The sequence below is a fragment of the Dermochelys coriacea genome, chromosome 2, assembly GCF_009764565.3.
Source record: "Dermochelys coriacea isolate rDerCor1 chromosome 2, rDerCor1.pri.v4, whole genome shotgun sequence".
Classification (NCBI taxonomy): Eukaryota; Metazoa; Chordata; order Testudines; family Dermochelyidae; genus Dermochelys; species Dermochelys coriacea.
Window position 1 is genome coordinate 23075740 of NC_050069.1, and position 18359 is coordinate 23094098.

The window sequence follows — 18359 nt, forward strand, 5'->3', positions numbered from 1 at the left end:
AGGAGACATCAGCAGGGAAAGGCTGGCTTGCTGAGCACCCTGAAGCCTCAGGGCTCATGAAGGAAAAGAGCCAGGGCCAGCTGAGGAAGAAGCTGGCAAAGTTGCTTAACCCACAGCTCGGTTCCAGAGAGGAGAGCTCAGGGTTCCTGCTTAAAAAGGACCAGAGAATCTGATTAGCAGAACCCAGCTCCAGAGTAGAGGGGAGAACCCTGTTTAAGGAATGAGGGACTAATACAGTTCGGCTCCAGAGAGGAGAGCTAAGGGCTCCTGCGTAAAGAGGGACTGAAAAGGAGTAGCCCAGGGAAAGAACCGGGAAGGGATCCAGGAACAGAGGCTGTTCACAGGCACAAGAAAAAAGTGTCTCCTGCAGGAAAGAGCCAGAGATTGCTAGTGGGACTGAGCCTGAGATGATTAATGTGACCTCCATGCTATCACAGGATTACGTGTGGCATTAGATGCTAGCCAGTGCAAATATAAGGATACCAGAATCTGTTCCATAACTTCTACTGATAAAAGTATTGGAAAAATTCAAATGCACTAACATAACTTAGTCTGATTAAAACTAAACAGGATTGTGAGGCACTCACAAGGACCTTACAAAGTCAGGCAATTAAGCTTGTTAGGGAAGAGATCTTCTGTTTGTACCGCACCTACTGCAATGCGTCCTGGTCCATGAGCGAGGCTCCTAAGTGCTACATAATAATAGCAGGGCCACACAACGGCAGGTGGATTTCATTATAGAACGGGAAAGGCAATGCACACTGAAGAGTGAATAAAATCTTAAACTGTATTGACAAAACAATACAGAAAATGAGTCATGTACATTGATAGTATACCTTCTCAACAAGCTCATGGCAGAAATGAAAGATCTCTTCCCCTGCTATCCAAAAAAGGAGTAAAAATTATAAGAGAGATTAGGCAATGTGGAACCTTCTGTACAAGAAGAGATTTAAAAGCTTTAGGATGCTTAGAGTGCAATTCTACCATTTATTCATGTTGTGTAGATCCTTCTCTGTGAGTAATTTCATTGACTTCAGTGGCACTACTTATGGAGTGGTACTTAAGGTCACAGAATCTGGCCCTTGAATTTTTCTTTAGTACATACAGTAGTCCACACTGGAAAGCCTCTTGCATCTTAGATGCTCAGACACCATAGTGATGACCACTATATAAATAAATACTGATGTCCTTTGGACTATTTTCCCTTTCCTCACTTTTAGAATAACCAGTGCAGTTCTCCATTTTTACTTTAGAGACAGATATTTGTGTAGATATTTCCCAGTATCTTACTGAATGGTTCCAAACAATTTGTGGTTTTCAATCTAGCCGGTTACAGTGGCTTGCTCAAATGTGGCCATGCAAGAGAGTAAGATGCCTGGCTGTGGTCACCTACATTTCAGCTCCACATGTGGTGGAACAACAGGAATCACACAACCTTTACTCCACTGCAAACAAGCTGGTAGGGAGAGGGTGGAGATGAGCAAGGAGTGAATGAAGTGTTGACTTTGCACCACACACACCAACAGAGGGACAGTCAAAGGACTGGCATACAATACTGCATCCAGGAAACATGGGTTGAGCAGGGATGAAACTGAGAGATGCATGCAGTTCCTTCCCTGGCCTTCTCACAGGCCAGCACTGTATTTAGAACATTGAGCAAAGGCTCACTCTAGCCCTAAATGTTGGCATTCTAACAGCATACATTCTGGAAATGTTGATGAAATGCTGTCAGGCTTCAAGTGCCACAGATATAAATATTACCCTGATCTGAGTACATTCAATGCTGAGTGAAAATGTTCCTTGGCCTTTATCTCAACAGAGTGACTTTTTTTTATAAGAGCTACAGGAATAGGCCGATTATTTATTCTATAATGGTTAACAGGGATCATCTCTAATTCCATCATGCTCTATATGGAACTAAACATCTGTTCTGGACTAATTAGAGAGGAAAATCATGGTGGTGTATTTCCAAGTTGATTTATTTAACTTTGTATATTCTGAAGAAAATATTGAATGTTCTCATATCTAAGGCCTTGATCCTGCAGTTGGATCCATGCAGGAAGATCCTTACATTGCTTAGACTCTCATTGAAGTCAATGGGCTCCATACAGGCACAAGCTTCTACCTGTAACTATGTAGCTGCAGGACTGGGGTCCAGTAATCTCAGCTGACAGACTGAAGTTTAAGTGTAGTAGGGTCAATACAGATGCTAAAGAATTAGTCTGATCCATTATATAAATTTTAACTCTTGTTATATAGTCAAAATATTTTATTCAGTTCATTGCGTTTTTGTTCAATTCTTGTATTTGACAAAACAATAAATTTCATAGAAATAAACCAATTTATAAATAGAATGACAAGAGCAACTGCAACAAAACAAAAAAGGGAAGCTGATAAGCTGATGTGTCCTTTGTTTACATCACTGTCCTTTCAAGAAATCAGCTCTGTCTGCCAAACCGATCCACAAAGTCAGGTAGCAGAAATACTGAGCCCCGTCCCACCTTGGGATTCATATTGATAAAATCATCCAGGTTCATCTTGGAGTCTAGATAAGGAGCATAAATAGAGAATATTAGAGTCCTAGAGAAAGTGTCTATTTAGCACAGGAATACATGAACATTATTTGTCAATCAAATGCAGACAGAAACCTGTTTTGATGGTAGGGATTAATATACACATACATACCAGCAAAGAGCTCATATCAAGAGCTACTTCCCCGTCACGAAAAGCCATTGCATAGGGAAAATACCACTCAGAGGGAATTCTGTAAATCGTAATATACCATCAGAGTCTTCATTTCCTGTTTTAAGGATGTAGCATTTTTCTCTGATCCCTTTCTGCCCATGTCAATAATTTTGTTACCTGACCAGCATTTTCATTGATTGAAAGAAAGAGTATGTAGGAATACATTAGAGATTTGCAGCAGTCCCAGAAGGCACTTATATGCCACGGAGTTGTAGTGCAGGATAAAGGGTGACCAAAACTAGAGAATTAAAAAAAAAGGACTGCTATGGTAAAAACTATGGGTCCTACGATATCTCTCTATTCAAAAAGAGCCTGATCCTGCAAGGTCCTGTGAGACCGTGCTCCTATTTAAGGGCCTGATCCAAAGCCCATTGGAGTCAATGGAAGCTTTTTCCATTGACTTCAATGGGGCATTAGATCAGGGACATAGCAATTAATAGGAATTAGAAGGTGCTGATCAGCCTTGGGATCATGCCCCAACTAGGAAAATAATTAATGGACTTCATCAGATCCCATGGTCTCATTTGAAAGACTCCCAGTGACTTTGAGTGCTTTGGTTCAAGCTGTAAATTCTGAAACCAGAGCCATGATAACTTGGGGGAGACAGTTGGGAGATGCTCTTGTAATCTCTACGTCTGATTTTAAAATTAAGAGGAAGGAAAATCAAATAAAGAAAGAATACAGCAATGGAGAAAAGAACATCTGTGGGTAGGAGAACGGAGTTTAAGAGAAAAGATAGCTTCATTGGTATCAGCGCTATCAGTCAAGTAGGTGATACTGGCAATAGAATGACAGTACCCAATAGGGCAAGGAATGTGGGCGAAGCAAAGCAGGAACAATTAAGATGTTTGTACACCAATGCAAGGAGCCTGGGTAACAAAATGGAGGGATTAGAACTACTGGTGCATGAAGTGAAACCAGATATTATAGGGATAACAGAAACATGGTGGAATAGTAGTCATGACTGGAGTAGAGGATATGTGCTGTTCAGGACAGAAATAAAGGTGATGGTGTAGCATTGTATATCAATAATGAGGTAGACTGTAAGCAAATTAGAAGTGATGAAATGGATAAGACAGAGTCTATTTGGGCCAAAATCACTTTGGGGGAGAAAGCTACCAGAGGTTCCCCAGGGATAGTGCTTGGGGTATGCTACAGACCCCCAGGATCCAATTTAAATATGGACAGAGACCTCTTTAATGTTTTAATGAAATAAATACTACTGGTATTGTGTGATTATGGGAAACTTTAACTTCCCAGATATAGATTGGAGGACAAGTGCTACTAATAATAGTAGGGCCCAGATTTTCCGGGATGTGATAGCTGACAGATTTCTTAACCAAATAGTTGCTGAACCAACAAGAGGAGATTCCATTTTAGATTTGGTATTGGTGAGCAGTGAGGACCTCATAGAAGAACTGGTTGTAGGGGACAAGCTTGGTTTGAATGATCACGAACTAATTCAGTTTACACTAAATGGAAGAATAAACAAAAATAGAATAAACAAAATTAGCTCTGCAGCTAGGGTCCTTGATTTCAAAAATTAAGGGAATTAGGGAAGTGGACTGGACTGAAGAACTCAAGTGGAGTAGGCTTGGAATTACTTTAAGTCAAAGTTGCAGAAACTATCTGAAGCCTGTTGTTAGTCTCTAAGGTGCCACAAGTACTCCTTTTCTTTTTACGAATACAGACTAACACAGCTGCTACTCTGAAACCTGTCATTATGCAAGGCACTGAATTTAGCCGTACAGAGTGGAAATCTATCAACTTCATGAAAAAAGGAATGCATCCGATGAAGTGAGCTGTAGCTCACAAAAGCTTATGCTCAAATAAATTTGTTAGTCTCTAAGGTGCCACAAGTACTCCTTTTCTTTTTATCTGAAGTCTGCATCCTAAGCAAGGGGAAAACATATATAGGGAAGGGTTGCAGACCAACCCGGGTGAGAAAGCACCTCAAAGCAGAAAGCCTAAGAGGAATGGAAGATGGGATGGACCAGCAAGGAATGCTACCTTTTAGAGGTCAGAAAATGATAAAGGGATAAAGTGAGAACTGCCAAAAGCCAAGCAGAGTTGGACATTGCAAAGGGAATTAAAACCAATAGCAAAAGGTTCTATAGCCATATAAATAAAAAGAAAACAAGGAAAGAAGTGAGACTGCTAAACACTGAAGATGGGTTGGAGATTAAAGATAATCTAGGCAAGGCCAAACACCTAAACAAATACTTTGCCTTTGTTTTTAATAAGCCTAATGAAGAGTTTAGAGGTAGTGGCAAGGTGGCTAATGGGAACGAGGAAATTACCACATCTGAGGTGGAAGTCAAACTCAAACATCTTAATGGGATTAAATTGGGGGCTCCAGATAATCTCCATCCAAGAATACTAAAGGAACTGGCACATGAAATTGCCAGTCCAATAGCAAGGATTTTAATGAATCTGTAAACTCGGGGGTCATACCCTATGACTGGAGAATTACAAATGTAGTTCCTATTTTTAAGGAAGGGGAAATAAAAGTGATCTGGGAAATTACAGGCCTGTTAGTTTACATAATGCCTTACAACTTTAAAAAGTTACAACTTTTGCTAGGCAAAAGATACTATCATAATCCAGATAAAGTCCTTCATCTGAGGTTCTAAAGCCTAAAGTGGAACAGGAGAGTTAACACATAAGAACAGAGCGCAGATGTTATTGCTGACAAACCAGTTGGTTTTTCAAAAGGGACTGGGGTGAAAGCAAGTAGAAAGGCTCTTCCAAGCACAGGGGGTGGCTCTGAAGAAAGCAGGGGTGAGAGAAGACAAATTATGTTTACATTCTGGACCAAATCCTATTTAAGAGCAGGACCAGGCCCTAAGGATGGAAACTGTTGCTGAGACACTGATTGAATGAAATGGCTGTTTGATTTGCTTGTTTCTGTGTATCCACATAGCAACACTTCTGACAGAACCATTTTAGTAGAGCCACGCTCAATACATTTTATTACTGCAGCCATGCCGTGCATTCTGGGACTCTTAAGGCACTTGTCCATTATGCCTGACACACTTGCTATGAGTAGGGGATTATGGGTAGTTTCCAAATACTAGGTCATGCACTGTGGGATGGACTTAGTAACTGAAACAGCTGCAGTGCTTGTGGTTTCTGTCCATACTGGGTAGATTGCAATGATTCAGCTGAACCAGAACTAAAGAGCTTATTCCAGATTTAACAACCCTATGCTAAAGCTATTCCAGGCATTTACAAGCATTGGATGCAAGGTGCTGTAGATCCTTATACTAATTACAAAGACAGACTGTGATTTTCCAAGGAGCCTAGATGTAGGCTATAAAGGAGATGTTGGGTGCTTTTGTAACCCATGTGCTTCATAGGGATATCTCGTTAAGAGATTTATGGGGAGTGGGTAGGAATGAGTCATTGTTGCTAGGCAAATGTACAATTAGCACTCAACACTCAGAAGTTTCTGGAATTGGGTGTGATAGTTTTGGATATGCTCAATAGGATTGATGTAGCTGGACTCAAGACTCCCTGAAGGCAACCAGTCAGGTAGCTACTTTAAAAAAGGTCACAGGCCCTGTGTGGATTGAGAGAAGCTGAGCCACAGGAGCAGAAAGCAGGCTGTTTTACCCTAACTGTGAAGCATTTAGATTACTGATATTTTTAACCCTCCAACAGGGATGCCCTGGCAGGGTTAATTACAGAGAGGAGAAATTTGGGAGGGAAAACTAATTTCTTTCATTTTAATTGTATGCTTGGAATGTTGCTTGATTTTAGCCAAATTGTTTTTTTAGTTAAATTCTCTCAACTACTATGATGGACCTATTTTTCTCTTATTTAAATGTGATCATGGGTAAAGAGTCATTTATATTTTGCTATTCTCAGTTTAGTATTTTTCTTGTAATGGGTTTATTTTAAAATCTATATACCTACCTGATTGATTTCAGCAGAGGAAGAGTATGCATGGATTCCATTTGAAGATTTCTACAAGCAGGTAGAGGGAAGATACTGCTTTTGACTCGGCCGATTGTATAGATTTTGGTGATCAAAGATTGTAACTGAGACAGGTGAACTCAACCTAAGATTTTGGGAACTCCGAGTTTCTTCTCACTGTATTTCTATGGGGACTGACCTGTTTAGATTTAATTTTTCTTTATTTACGTATAACTGTGAAGATAATGGATGTGGATTATAAAGTAACCATGTTATGTTGTAGAAATTAAGTTATTATTAATTAGTGTCTTTATCATAAGATTTTATAAATTTGATACTTAAGAATGAAGTTCACTCCTTTTGGACTTGATTGTGGGGAGGTTGACCTTGTGCAATCCTTGTTGAAAATCCTCAATGACTGAATTCTGGGTGTCCATGAGCTTTTCTATAGCAGTTGTTTTTAGGCATTAGGAGAAGGGCAATGAAGTAAACTCTAGTCCACCCAAAGGTTACAGTTTGAAAGTGGGAAGCTTGACCATTGCAGCGTGTAGACTATGGGTAGCCAAGTATTGAGATTCAAAAGGGAGGTTCGAGAGACCTGATGAGAGCAGTGGGAGAAGAGAATTGGCAGTGAGATAACAATAATAGTGTAGAATTATTAAACAGCACATGAAATTTGACCCTGAAGTGTTCAGGTTTACTTCAGCAGGGCTTGTTCCAGGAAGTTTGCAGGTTTTTTACCACTGAACCTTTCAGTCTCCTTTAACTTATAACTGTGTAGTTTTAATAATAAGCTCTACAGCATGTAAAGAAAGTTTAATGTTATGTCCTTGGTTGCTTTTATCCTGTTTTTCTCCTTTGCTCACACAAAGCTCATATAACAATTTTTTTCCTTAGATAAAAATAACAGCAGGTTAGGCAGCGTGTAAGTGCTGCTCTTTTTCTCACTGATGCTTTCTTTGTTGGAAGAAGAAAAGGAGTACTTGTGGCACCTTAGAGACTAACAAATTTATTAGAGCATAAGCTTTCGTGAGCTACAGCTCACTTCATCGGATGCATCCGATGAAATGAGCTGTAGCTCACGAAAGCTTATGCTCTAATAAATGTGTTAGTCTCTAAGGTGCCACAAGTACTCCTTTTCTTTTTGCGAATACAGACTAACACGGCTGCTACTCTGAAACCTTTCTTTGTTGGGTTCACTATGATTCTACCACCACCTTTGTGAGAAGACAAAGGTAGAAGCTGCAGATATCTACATAGCTTCAGTCTAGCAGCCTGCATGTCTAACAGATGTGTCAGATCCAGTGCCCTCCAGCTTTTATTTCTCAGCTGTCTTATCCACCTTTTTTGAAAACAAAATGAATCATTTACGACCACCCAGCAACTATAACTAAGAAACCTGCTGCACCAATCTTGCTGGTGTGCTACCCAACACCTGGGAAGACTTCAAATTTGAACCATGGTTTGCAATGTAATATTCAACTGTTTGTAGCAGCAGTAAGTAGTAAGGTCATCTGTTCCAGGAAATTTTGAAATGCTTTTTGGAAGATATATTTTATGTTGTCCTGCAGTTAGAACTGTGATCATATCAGATCTCACAAGCTAAGCAGGATCAGGCCTTATCAATATATGTATGATAGACTCCAAAGGATAACCCAAATGCAGTATTGCCAACCCCAAGTTTTTAAAAATCATGTTATCCTTCTCCATCCACCCCAAATTAGGAAACATTCTTAAAAATCATGATTTTTAAAACCAATGCATTTTGGGTTCTTTTTATTTGCATTGGGCTTTGAGACTTTTTGGAATTTACTTTTGTTCATGTTTTCAAGCTTTTTCTGTACAACCATCAGGATTAGAAACTTTGGGGGGGGAAAAAGACCCCTCCAGAAGAACAGTTCCCTTGGAAAAAAGTGCTGAAATATTAGTTCACTAGTGACTGAGGGAATAGTGCCACCTACTGATTGACCAGTAGCAAAGGACCTCAGTTTCTTGTCCCACTTCTATCTTCCAAGTACAAACTTTGAGCTACAGTGAAACTAACAAATTATTTGTAGAATTTTAGTGATTTACAGGGTTCACACTGAGCTTATGGGTTGAATCATTGGTGACTGTGGCCTCAAGGTAGTTAGGCATGTCCCTAACTTTAAACACGTGAGTCAAGCTTAAGAACATTAGGTAGCTGTTGAGGTACAAACACACATGCATATGAATATCTCAAGTGAATGAAGGAATAAAGCTGGAGAAGAAACTGAACCTGGCTGGAAAGGAAAGTAGTATCAGGATAGCACATACCGTATATACTTGGTCATAAGCTGAATATTTTTGGTAAAAAAGTGATGCACCAAAGAGCGGGTGTCGGCTTATAAATGGATCTACACCAAAATTTGATGATTTTAAACTCTGTGAAATCATTGAATTGAATATCTAATACATTGCCATTTTGTTTACCTGGAGCAACTGCAGGCATGGAGCCCCTCAGCTCCCAGTGGCCACGGTTCGCCATTCCCAGCCAATAGGAGCTGTGGGAAGTAGCGCCACTTCCCGCAGCTCCCACTGGCTGGGAATGGCAAACTGCGGCTACTGGGAGCTGAGGTTTCAGAGTAGCAGCACGTGTTAGTCTGTATTCGCAAAAAAGAAAAGGAGTACTTGTGGCACATTAGAGACTAACATTTATTAGAGCACAAGCTTTCCATGAGCTACAGCTCACTTCATCGGATGCATTCGGTGGAAAATACAGTGGGGAGATTTATATACATATACACAGAGAGAACATGAAACAATGGGTTTTATCATATACACTGTAAGGAGAGTGATCACTTAAGATGAGCTATTACCAGCAGGAAGCGGGGGGGGGGGGGAGGAGAGGAGGAAAACCTTTTGTGGTGATAATCAAGGTGGGCCATTTCAAGCAGTTAACAAGAACGTCTGAGGAACAGTGGGGGGTAGGGTGAGGGGAGAAATAACATGGGGAAATAGTTTTACTTTATGTAATGACTCATCCACTCCCAATCTCTATTCAAGCCTAAGTTAATTGTATCCATTTTGCAAATTAATTCCAATTCAGCAGTCTCTCGTTGGAGTCTGTTTTTGAAGTTTTTTTGTTGAAGGATAGCCACTCTCAGGTCTGTAGTCGTGTGACCGGAGAGATTGAAGTGTTCTCCGACTGGGTTTTGAATGTTATAATTCTTGATGTCTGATTTGTGTCCATTTATTCTTTTATGTAGAGACTGTCCAGTTTGACCAATGTACATGGCAGAGGGGCATTGCTGGCACATGATGGCACATATCACATTGGTAGATGTGCAGGTGAACAAGCCTCTGATAGTGTGGCTGATGTGATTAGGCCCTATGATGGTGTCCCCTGAATAGATATGTGGACAGAGTTGGCAACGGGCTTTGTTGCAAGAATAGGTTCCTGGGTTAGTGGTTCTGTTGTGTGGTGTGTGGTTGCTGGCGAGTATTTGCTTCAGGTTGGGGGGCTGTCTGTAAGCAAGGACTGGCTTGTCTCCCAAGATCTGTGAGAGTGATGGGTCGTCCTTCAGGATAGGTTGTAGATCCTTGATGATGCGTTGGAGAGATTTTAGTTGGGGGCTGAAGGTGATGGCTAGTGGCGTTTTGTTGTTTTCTTTGTTGGGCCTGTCCTGTAGTAGGTGACTTCTGGGTACTTTTCTGGCTCCATCAATCTGTTTCTTCACTTCAGCAGGTGGGTACTGTGGTTGTAAGAATGCATGATAGAGATCTTGTAAGCGTTTATCTCTGTCTGAGGGGTTGGAGCAAATGCGGTTATATCGTAGAGCTTGGCTGTAGACAATGGATTGTGTGGTGTGATCTGGATGAAAGCTAGAGGCATATAGGTAGGAATAGCGGTCAGTAGGTTTCCGGTAGAGGGTGGTGTTTATGTGACCATCGCTTATTAGCACCGTAGTGTCCAGGAAGTGGATCTCTTGTGTGGACTGGTCCAGGCTGAGGTTGATGGTGGGATGGAAATTGTTGAAATCATGGTGGAATTCCTCAAGGGCTTCTTTTCCATGGTTCCAGATGATGAAGATGTCAATGTAGTGCAAGTAGAGTAGGGGCATTAGGGGACGAGAGCTGAGGGGCTCCATGTCTGCAGATGCTCCAGGTAAACAAAACGTCCCGACCTGCCAGCGGCTTACCCTGACGGGCTGGGAGCCAAAGTTTGCCAACCCCTGAAATATAGGGTCTGCTTATGAAAGGGTCATACAGTTTTTACTATTTTTATCTATCCATCTTCGGGGGGGTTGGCTTATAAACGAACTGGCTAATGATCAAGTATACACAGTACTTAAGAAGAGTGGAAGGGAATGGAAACAAAACAAAAAAAGAAAAATATCAGGCGTTTACTAGATCAGGGTCAGAATGTTCAGGACCAAACTACTTAATCATGTGCTTAACTTTAAACAGATTAATAATCCCACTGACTGCAACAGGACTACTCATGTGCTTAATGTTAAGCATGTGTGTAAGTGCTTAGCTGGAGTGGGGCCAGAGTGCTCAGCAGCCTGTAGGATCAAGCTTGGGGATATGATTCAATAAGGCATCCCTACTCAACATAAGTTTAAATGCTTAAATGCCAAGCCCCACTGAAGACAGTGGGACTTAAGCATGTGCTTAAGCACCATTCTGAATAGGGATGAACATTTGTACATGTTTAAGTGCTTTCCTGAATTGGGGCCTGAATGATCTTTTAAAAAACAAAAACAAAAAGCACAGTGGGTATTTTTTTGAGCCCCAGGACCAAATCAAAGCATAGGCACTATAGGCTTATTCACAGAGCTCCAGCTCTTGGAGTCCCATGATGAGGTCAGAACCTTGGCTTTCTTTTTAAATTATGTTTCTATCCCTCATGTATGTAAGGAAAAGCTTGATGTGAACTGAGTGTAACTGATGCCTGTCTGGTTGGCAGACAAACCTAAAACATTAGTTCTGAGAGGTGTGAACTGTCCCATTCTTCTTAACTCTGATACCCGTGACACCCCAAAGAGAGGCAGGGCCATAGCATGGGGCCAACATGTGGGATGTGCCTACAGTCCTGGGTTATCTGAACTCAGCCCGGTGGATCACATGGACATATACTTTCTCCGTGTGAAGACTGACTTGCATATGAGAGGCACAATCTGAACACAAGATTGAGACCCAGAAACTCTGAAATTCCAATCCCAAGTCTATCAGAATCACCGTGATTGTGAACAAGTCCCTTTATCCTCTCTGCTTCGGCTCCTGTAATGAGGGGACATTAATGCTTACTTGCCCACCTCACACAAGGTGTTGTGAGGATTAGCTAGTTAATTTTTGATAAATGCCAGAAACAGTGTTGAACATTATATAATCCCATAGGTACATGCAAGATGCGAGTTCATACTTTTTTCTGATGAAATAATAAAACACTTTGTCTTGAAAGGAAAGGTGGCAGTGCTTTCACAGTATATTATGGAAGCAAAAATATTGCTTATGCAATTCTTTGGTTTTATTTTGTTTCATTTTCTTGAATCAAAAGGAACAGGATTTTTTTTTGTTTTGGGTGTGGAATGCTATTTACCTGCAGTTTCAATGCAAGGGTAGGAAGGAGGAGGCTTCTGCCAGTGTCCATTGGCATCTTTCATGTGGGATCGGTCAGAAGCAAATGTCTTCAGATACAAATCTGCACGAATCAGTCTGATTTTTCTAAACATATAATTCAAGAACATACTAAGTGATGGAGTCATGTAATACTGTGTTAAACATTACTAACCCAGAGCCTGTTCCTGCCCTCATTGAGTGCTGATTCTGAGCAATTAAATCAAATTCATATAGTTTAGTTGTATATTAATAGTGTCAAGTAGCTGAAAGACTAACAGGAAGCAATGCAAGGAAATAGAAAGTTTTATTGATGGATGAACGATTGTACCTTTAAGGTCAGCATCATTAGAAGAGCAGGTGGTGTGTTTAACTTCCTGCATAGTAACAGATTATACATAGGTGACGGCAGTGGCACAGGAGCTAGCAAACAGAGGAGTTTGAGTGGGAGTTCTGTTGGAGGAGAAGGTATTTGTACTTGGTTTTGTATTTGTGCGTGTAGAGGCTTGTAGGGGCTTTGTGCTGGGAGAGAAGCTGAACCCTGATTAGGGGGCGGGGCTTCTCTGACTAGGGGTCCTATAAAGGTTGCCAGTCAGCCAGTCAGGTAGGTAGCGGCACAGACAGCTGCAATGGCCCAGGAGCTAGCAAACAGAGCTGTAAACAGGGGAGTTTGAATTGTGGTGCTTGTTTGGGGTTTGTTTTTGCTGTGGGGGGTGGTCTTTTGGTGTGGCTTGTTTCCCAGATTAACAGGATTAGGTGGGAAGGCTAGGACAGATACGGAGGCAGCAGTGGGAGTGACCCATGTAGTGGAAGACACAATGAGGATGACTGGATGTGGAAGTTGTGGTATGTACATGATCCTGGAGGGGGGACATGGTAAGAGTTTTGTCTGCATGAAATGTCGTCTGATAGAGCTGATGAAGGAGAAGATCTGAGGTTTGGAGATGCAGGTGGAAAGTCTGGTTGAGTTTAGGAAGGGGTTTGAGCAGATGATGGAGCAAAGACATGAGGTATCTGAAGGGAAAAGCTCAGACTTACAGATGGAAGCAGGGCTGGGGAATTCTAAGGGGAGACTGGGTGAGGAAAGTGGTCAGTGGAAGCATGTGACTCAAAGAACCAGGCAGAGGAAAAGACAGGCTAGTGAAGGAGAAACAGAGCTTAGGAACAGGTTTGCAGAGTTGGAAAATGAAGAAGGGGCTCAGCAGGTAGTTGCTGAAGGTGGAAGGGCAAGGAAGAAGAGAAGAGAGGCTAGTCCTATAGGAAAAGCGGAAGAGTCAATGGAGACTACACCAAATATGAGCCCCAGGAGGATACAGGATGGGTTGAAGAGGATTATAAGGGAAAATAGGAATGGAAAGAACTTGCAGCCAGAGGGAACAGGGGAGAGACTGGAGAATAGCACTGACACCAGGAAAAGGCAGGTCTATGTGATTGGGGACTCTTTACTGAGAAGAATAGACAGGCCTGTAACTAGAGCTGATCCAGAGAATAGAAGGGTGTGCTGTCTTCCAGGTGCTAAGATGTGGGATGTAGACCTGAGGGTGAAAAGGATCCTAAAGAGAGCGGGAAAGAATCCCCTAATTATCCTTCATGTGGGAACAAATGATACGGCTAGATTCTCGTTGGAAAGCATTAAGGGAGACTATGCTAGGTTGGGGAAGATGCTTAAGGAAATCGAGGCTCAGGTGATCTTTAATGGGATTTTGCCTGTTCCTAGAAAAGGGCAACAAAGTTGTGACAAGATTATGACTGTCAGATGGCTTAGGCAGTGGTGCTATAAGGAGGGCTTTGGGATGTATGGCCACTGGGAGGCATTCATGGACAGAGGACAGTTCTCTCGGGATGGACTTCATCTGAGTAGGGAAGGAAATAGACTTCTAGGATGGAGGCTGGCACAACTGATTAAGAGAGCTTTAAACTAGGAATTTGGGGGAGATGGTTGGGAGATGTCCAGGTAATCTCCACACCAGATTTTAGCATTGAGAGGGAAGAAGACGAAGTAAGAAAGGATACAGCCGTGGGTAGGAGAATGTATATAAGGAGCAAGGGCAGTGTGGATACCAGTCTAATATGTTATACTGGCTTTAGAATGACTGTGCCTAATAGGGTACAAAATGTGAGCGAGGCCAAACAGCAAAAATTAAGACGTTTGTACACCAATGCGAGGAGCTTAGGTAACAAAATGGAGGAACTAGAGCTACTGGTGCAGGAAGTGAAACCAGATATTATAGGGATAACAGAAACATGGTGGAATAGTAGTCATGACTGGACTACAGGTATTGAAGGGTATGTGCTCTTTAGGAAAGACAGAAACAAAGGTAAAGGTGGTGGAGTAGCATTGTATATCAATGATGAGGTAGAATGTAAAGAAATAAGAAGCGATGCAATGGACAAGACAGTCCGTCTGGGCAAAAATTACATTGGGGAAGAAAGCTAGTAGAGCCTCTCCTACGATAGTGCTTGGGGTGTGCTATAGACCGCCGGGATCTAATTTGGATATGGATAGAGCCCTTTTTAATGTTTTTAATAAAGTAAATACTAATGGAAACTGCGTGATCATGGGAGACTTTAACTTCCCAGATATAGACTGGAGGACCAGTGCTAGTAATAATAATAGGGCTCAGATTTTCCTAGATGTGATAGCTGATGGATTCCTTCATCAAGTAGTTGCTGAACCGACTAGAGGGGATGCCATTTTAGATTTGGTTTTGGTGAGTAGTGAGGAAGAAGAAATAGTTGTGGGGGATAATCTTGGCTCAAGTGATCATGAGGTAATTCAGTTCAAACTGAATGGAAGGATTAACAAAAATAAATCTGCAACTAGGGTTTTTGATTTCAAAGGGCTGACTTTCAAAAATTAAGGAAATTAATTTAGGGAAGTGGATTGGACTGAAGAATTTATGGATCTAAAGGTAGAGGAGGCCTGGGATTACTTTAAATCAAAGCTGCAGAAGCTTTTGGAAGCCTGTATCCCAAGAAAGGGGAAAAAATTCATAAGCAGGAGTTGTAGACCAAGCATCTTAGAGAGGTAATTAAGAAGAAGCAGAAAGCATACAGGGAGTGGAAGATGGGAGGGATCAGCAAGGAAAGCTACCTTATTGAGATCAGAACATGTAGGAATAAAGTTAGACAGGCTAAAAGTCGAACAGAGTTGGAGCTTGCAAAGGGAATTAAAACCAATAATAAAAGGTTCTATAGCCATATAAATAAGAAGAAAATAAAGAAGAAGTGGGGCTGCTAAACACTGAGGATGGAGTGGAGGCTAAAGATAATCTAGACATGGCCCAATATCTAAACAAATACTTTGCCTCAGTCTTTAATAAGGCTAACGAGGATCTTAGGGATAATGGTAGCATGACAAATGGGAATGAGGATATGGAGGTAGATATTGCCATATCTGAGGTAGAAGCAAAACTGAAACAGCTTAATGGGACTAAATCGGGGGGCCCAGATAATCTTCATCCAAGAATATTAAAGGAATTGGCACCTGAAATTGCAAGCTCATTAGCAAGAATTTTTAATGAATCTGTAAACTCAGGAGTTGTATCGTATGATTGGAGAATTGCTAATATAGTTCCTATTTTTAAGAAGGGGGGGGGGGGAAAAGTGATCGGGGTAACTACAGGCCAGTTAGACATCTGTAGTATGCAAGGTCCTGGAAAAAATTTTGAAGGAGAAATTAGTTAAGGACATTGAAGTCAATGGTAAATGGGACAAAATACAACATGGTTTTACAAAAGGTAGATCGTGCCAAACCAACCTGATCTCCTCCTTTGAGAAAGTAACAGATTTTTTAGACAAAGGAAACGCAGTGGATCTAATTTACCTAGATTTCAGTAAGGCGTTTGATACCGTGCCACATGGGGAATTATTAGTTAAATTGGAAAAGATGGGGATCAATATGAACATCGAAAGGTGGATAAGGAATTGGTTAAAGGGGAGACTACAACGGGTCCTACTGAAAGGTGAACTGTCAGGCTGGAGGGAGGTTACCCGTGGAGTTCCTCAGGGATCAGTTTTGGGACCAATCTTATTTCATCTTTTTAATCTTATTTAATCGGCACAAAAAGTGGGAGTGTGCTAATAAAGTTTGCAGATGATACAAAGCTGGGAGGTATTGCCAATTCGGAGAAGGATCAGGATATTATACAAGAGGATCTGGATGACCTTGTAAACTGAAGTAATAGTAATAGGATGAAATTTAATAGTGAGAAGTGTAAGGTTATGCATTTAGGGATTAACAACAAGAATTTTAGTTATAAGCTGGGGACGCATCAATTAGAAATAACGGAAGAGGAGAAGGACCTTAGAGTATTGGTTGATCATAGGATGACTATGAGCTGCGATATGGCTGTGAAAAAAGCTAATGCAGTTTTGGGATGCATCAGGAGAGGTATTTCCAGTAGGGATAAGGAGGTTTTAGTACTGTTATACAAGGCACTAGTGAGACCTCACCTGGAATACTGTGTGCAGTTCTGGTCTCCCATGTTTAAAAAGGATGAATTCAACCTGGAGCAGGTACAGAGAAGGGCTACTAGGATGATCCGAGGAATGGAAAACTTGTCTTATGAAAGGAGACTCAAGGAGCTTGGCTTGTTTAGCCTAACTAAAAGAAGGTTGAGGGGAGATATGATTGCTCTCTCTAAATATATCAGAGGGATAAATACCGGAGAGGAATTATTTAAGCTCAGCACCAATGTGGACACAAGAACAAATGGGTATAAACTGGCCACCCGGAAGTTTTAGATTTGAAATCAAACGAAGGTTTCTAACCATCAGAGGAGTGAAGTTTTGGAATAGCCTTCCAAGGGAAGCAGTGGGGGCAAAATATCTATCTGGTTTTAAGATTCTACTTGATAAGTTTATGGAGGAGATGGTATGATGGGATAATGTGATTTTGGTAATTAATTGATCTTTAAATATTCAGGGTAAATAGGCCTAATCCTCTGAGATGGGATATTAGACGGGTGGGATCTAAGTTAACCAGGAAAGAATTTTCTGTAGTATCTGGCTGGTGAATCTTGCCCATATGCTCAGGGTTTAGCTGTTCGCCATATTTGGGGTCGGGAAGGAATTTTCCTCCAGGGCAGATTGGAAGAGGCCCTGGAGGTTTTTCGCCTTCCTCTGTAGCACAGGGCACGGGTCACTTTCTGGAGGATTCTCTGCTCCTTGAAGTCTTTAAACCACGATTTGAGGACTTCAATAGCTCAGACATAGGTAAGGTTTTTCGTAAGAGTGGGTGGGTGAGATTCTGTGGCCTGCGTTGTGCAGGAGGTCGGACTAGATGATCAGAATGGTCCCTTCTGACCTTAGTATCTATGACTATGCATACAAAGAAAAATGTCAACTGCATCAATTGTTGGGGCTTGGCTTTTGTAAAATATTTTGTACCGCATTTGTTTTAATTTTCTCACCTTCTGAATCCTGGAAGAATAATATCATCTGATTTAAAGGCCTCCTCAGTGTAAGTGTCAAATGGACATGGAAATGGCAACACTGTGTCAAGATCATAAATGAAGTTCTGGTCTCCACTTGAAACATGAAGTAAAATAACATGGTAATCCTAGGAGTAAAGGTCATTGACAGTTAATAAGACAGTTGAAAATGGTCATAGACAAACCTCAGAGATATTAGGAAAAGGGGACAGAAATCACCCCAAAGCATACCCATATGTCGCAGAGATGAGCTGCGACTGTGATCTCTCCCCCAGTCTGTCCAGTGGATACTCTTTCCCAGTGGCATTCCACAGCTTATCCCACTTTAGCCTGGATCACCAGGGTGAAATGCTGTCTATTCCCACCATCCTGCCACAGTTACAGCGCAAACAGTGCTTTATACCCTCTAGCTGCCTCTCATGAGTGCAACTCAGGTGACAAGTTTCACTGCCTGTAAGAACACAACAGAGACAACTGCAACCAGCAAGACACTCCTCATTGGGTACCTGTGACCCAGGGCTGATTAAAGTGACTCCAAACAGCTTGTGTCCATTCACCCAAAGGTATCCAGTACACAGGGAGAAAAGGTTAAACCTACAACACTCCTGCACACCGGAGGTTTGCCTGCAAGTCATCACCTCTCTCAAGCTTAGGCAGCTGAGCTATCTCAGGCACAGCCTG

At 41.5% G+C, this 18359-nt stretch overlaps 1 protein-coding gene across 11 annotated transcripts in view; it reads right to left on the reverse strand.

The window, feature by feature from the left end:
* Positions 1 to 2254: 2254 nt before the first annotated feature.
* Positions 2255 to 18359, reverse strand: part of NTAQ1 (N-terminal glutamine amidase 1) — a 41526-nt gene continuing 25421 nt past the window's right edge. For 4 of the 11 annotated variants that reach the window (XM_043507390.1, XM_043507387.1, XM_043507383.1 and 1 more), the window contains 3 exons: positions 17658 to 17808; positions 12227 to 12351; positions 2255 to 2545 (listed from right to left, as the gene is read on the reverse strand). In XM_043507390.1, coding sequence (XP_043363325.1) covers positions 2439 to 2545; positions 12227 to 12351; positions 17658 to 17808 — 383 coding nt within the window. In that variant the 3' untranslated portion in view covers positions 2255 to 2438. Of the gene's footprint in view, positions 2546 to 2685; positions 2765 to 5163; positions 6715 to 12226; positions 12352 to 12574; positions 12621 to 17657; positions 17809 to 18359 lie in introns of those variants that run through there. The other 7 variants (XM_038390825.2, XM_038390826.2, XM_043507384.1 and 4 more) reach the window with 6 other exon arrangements.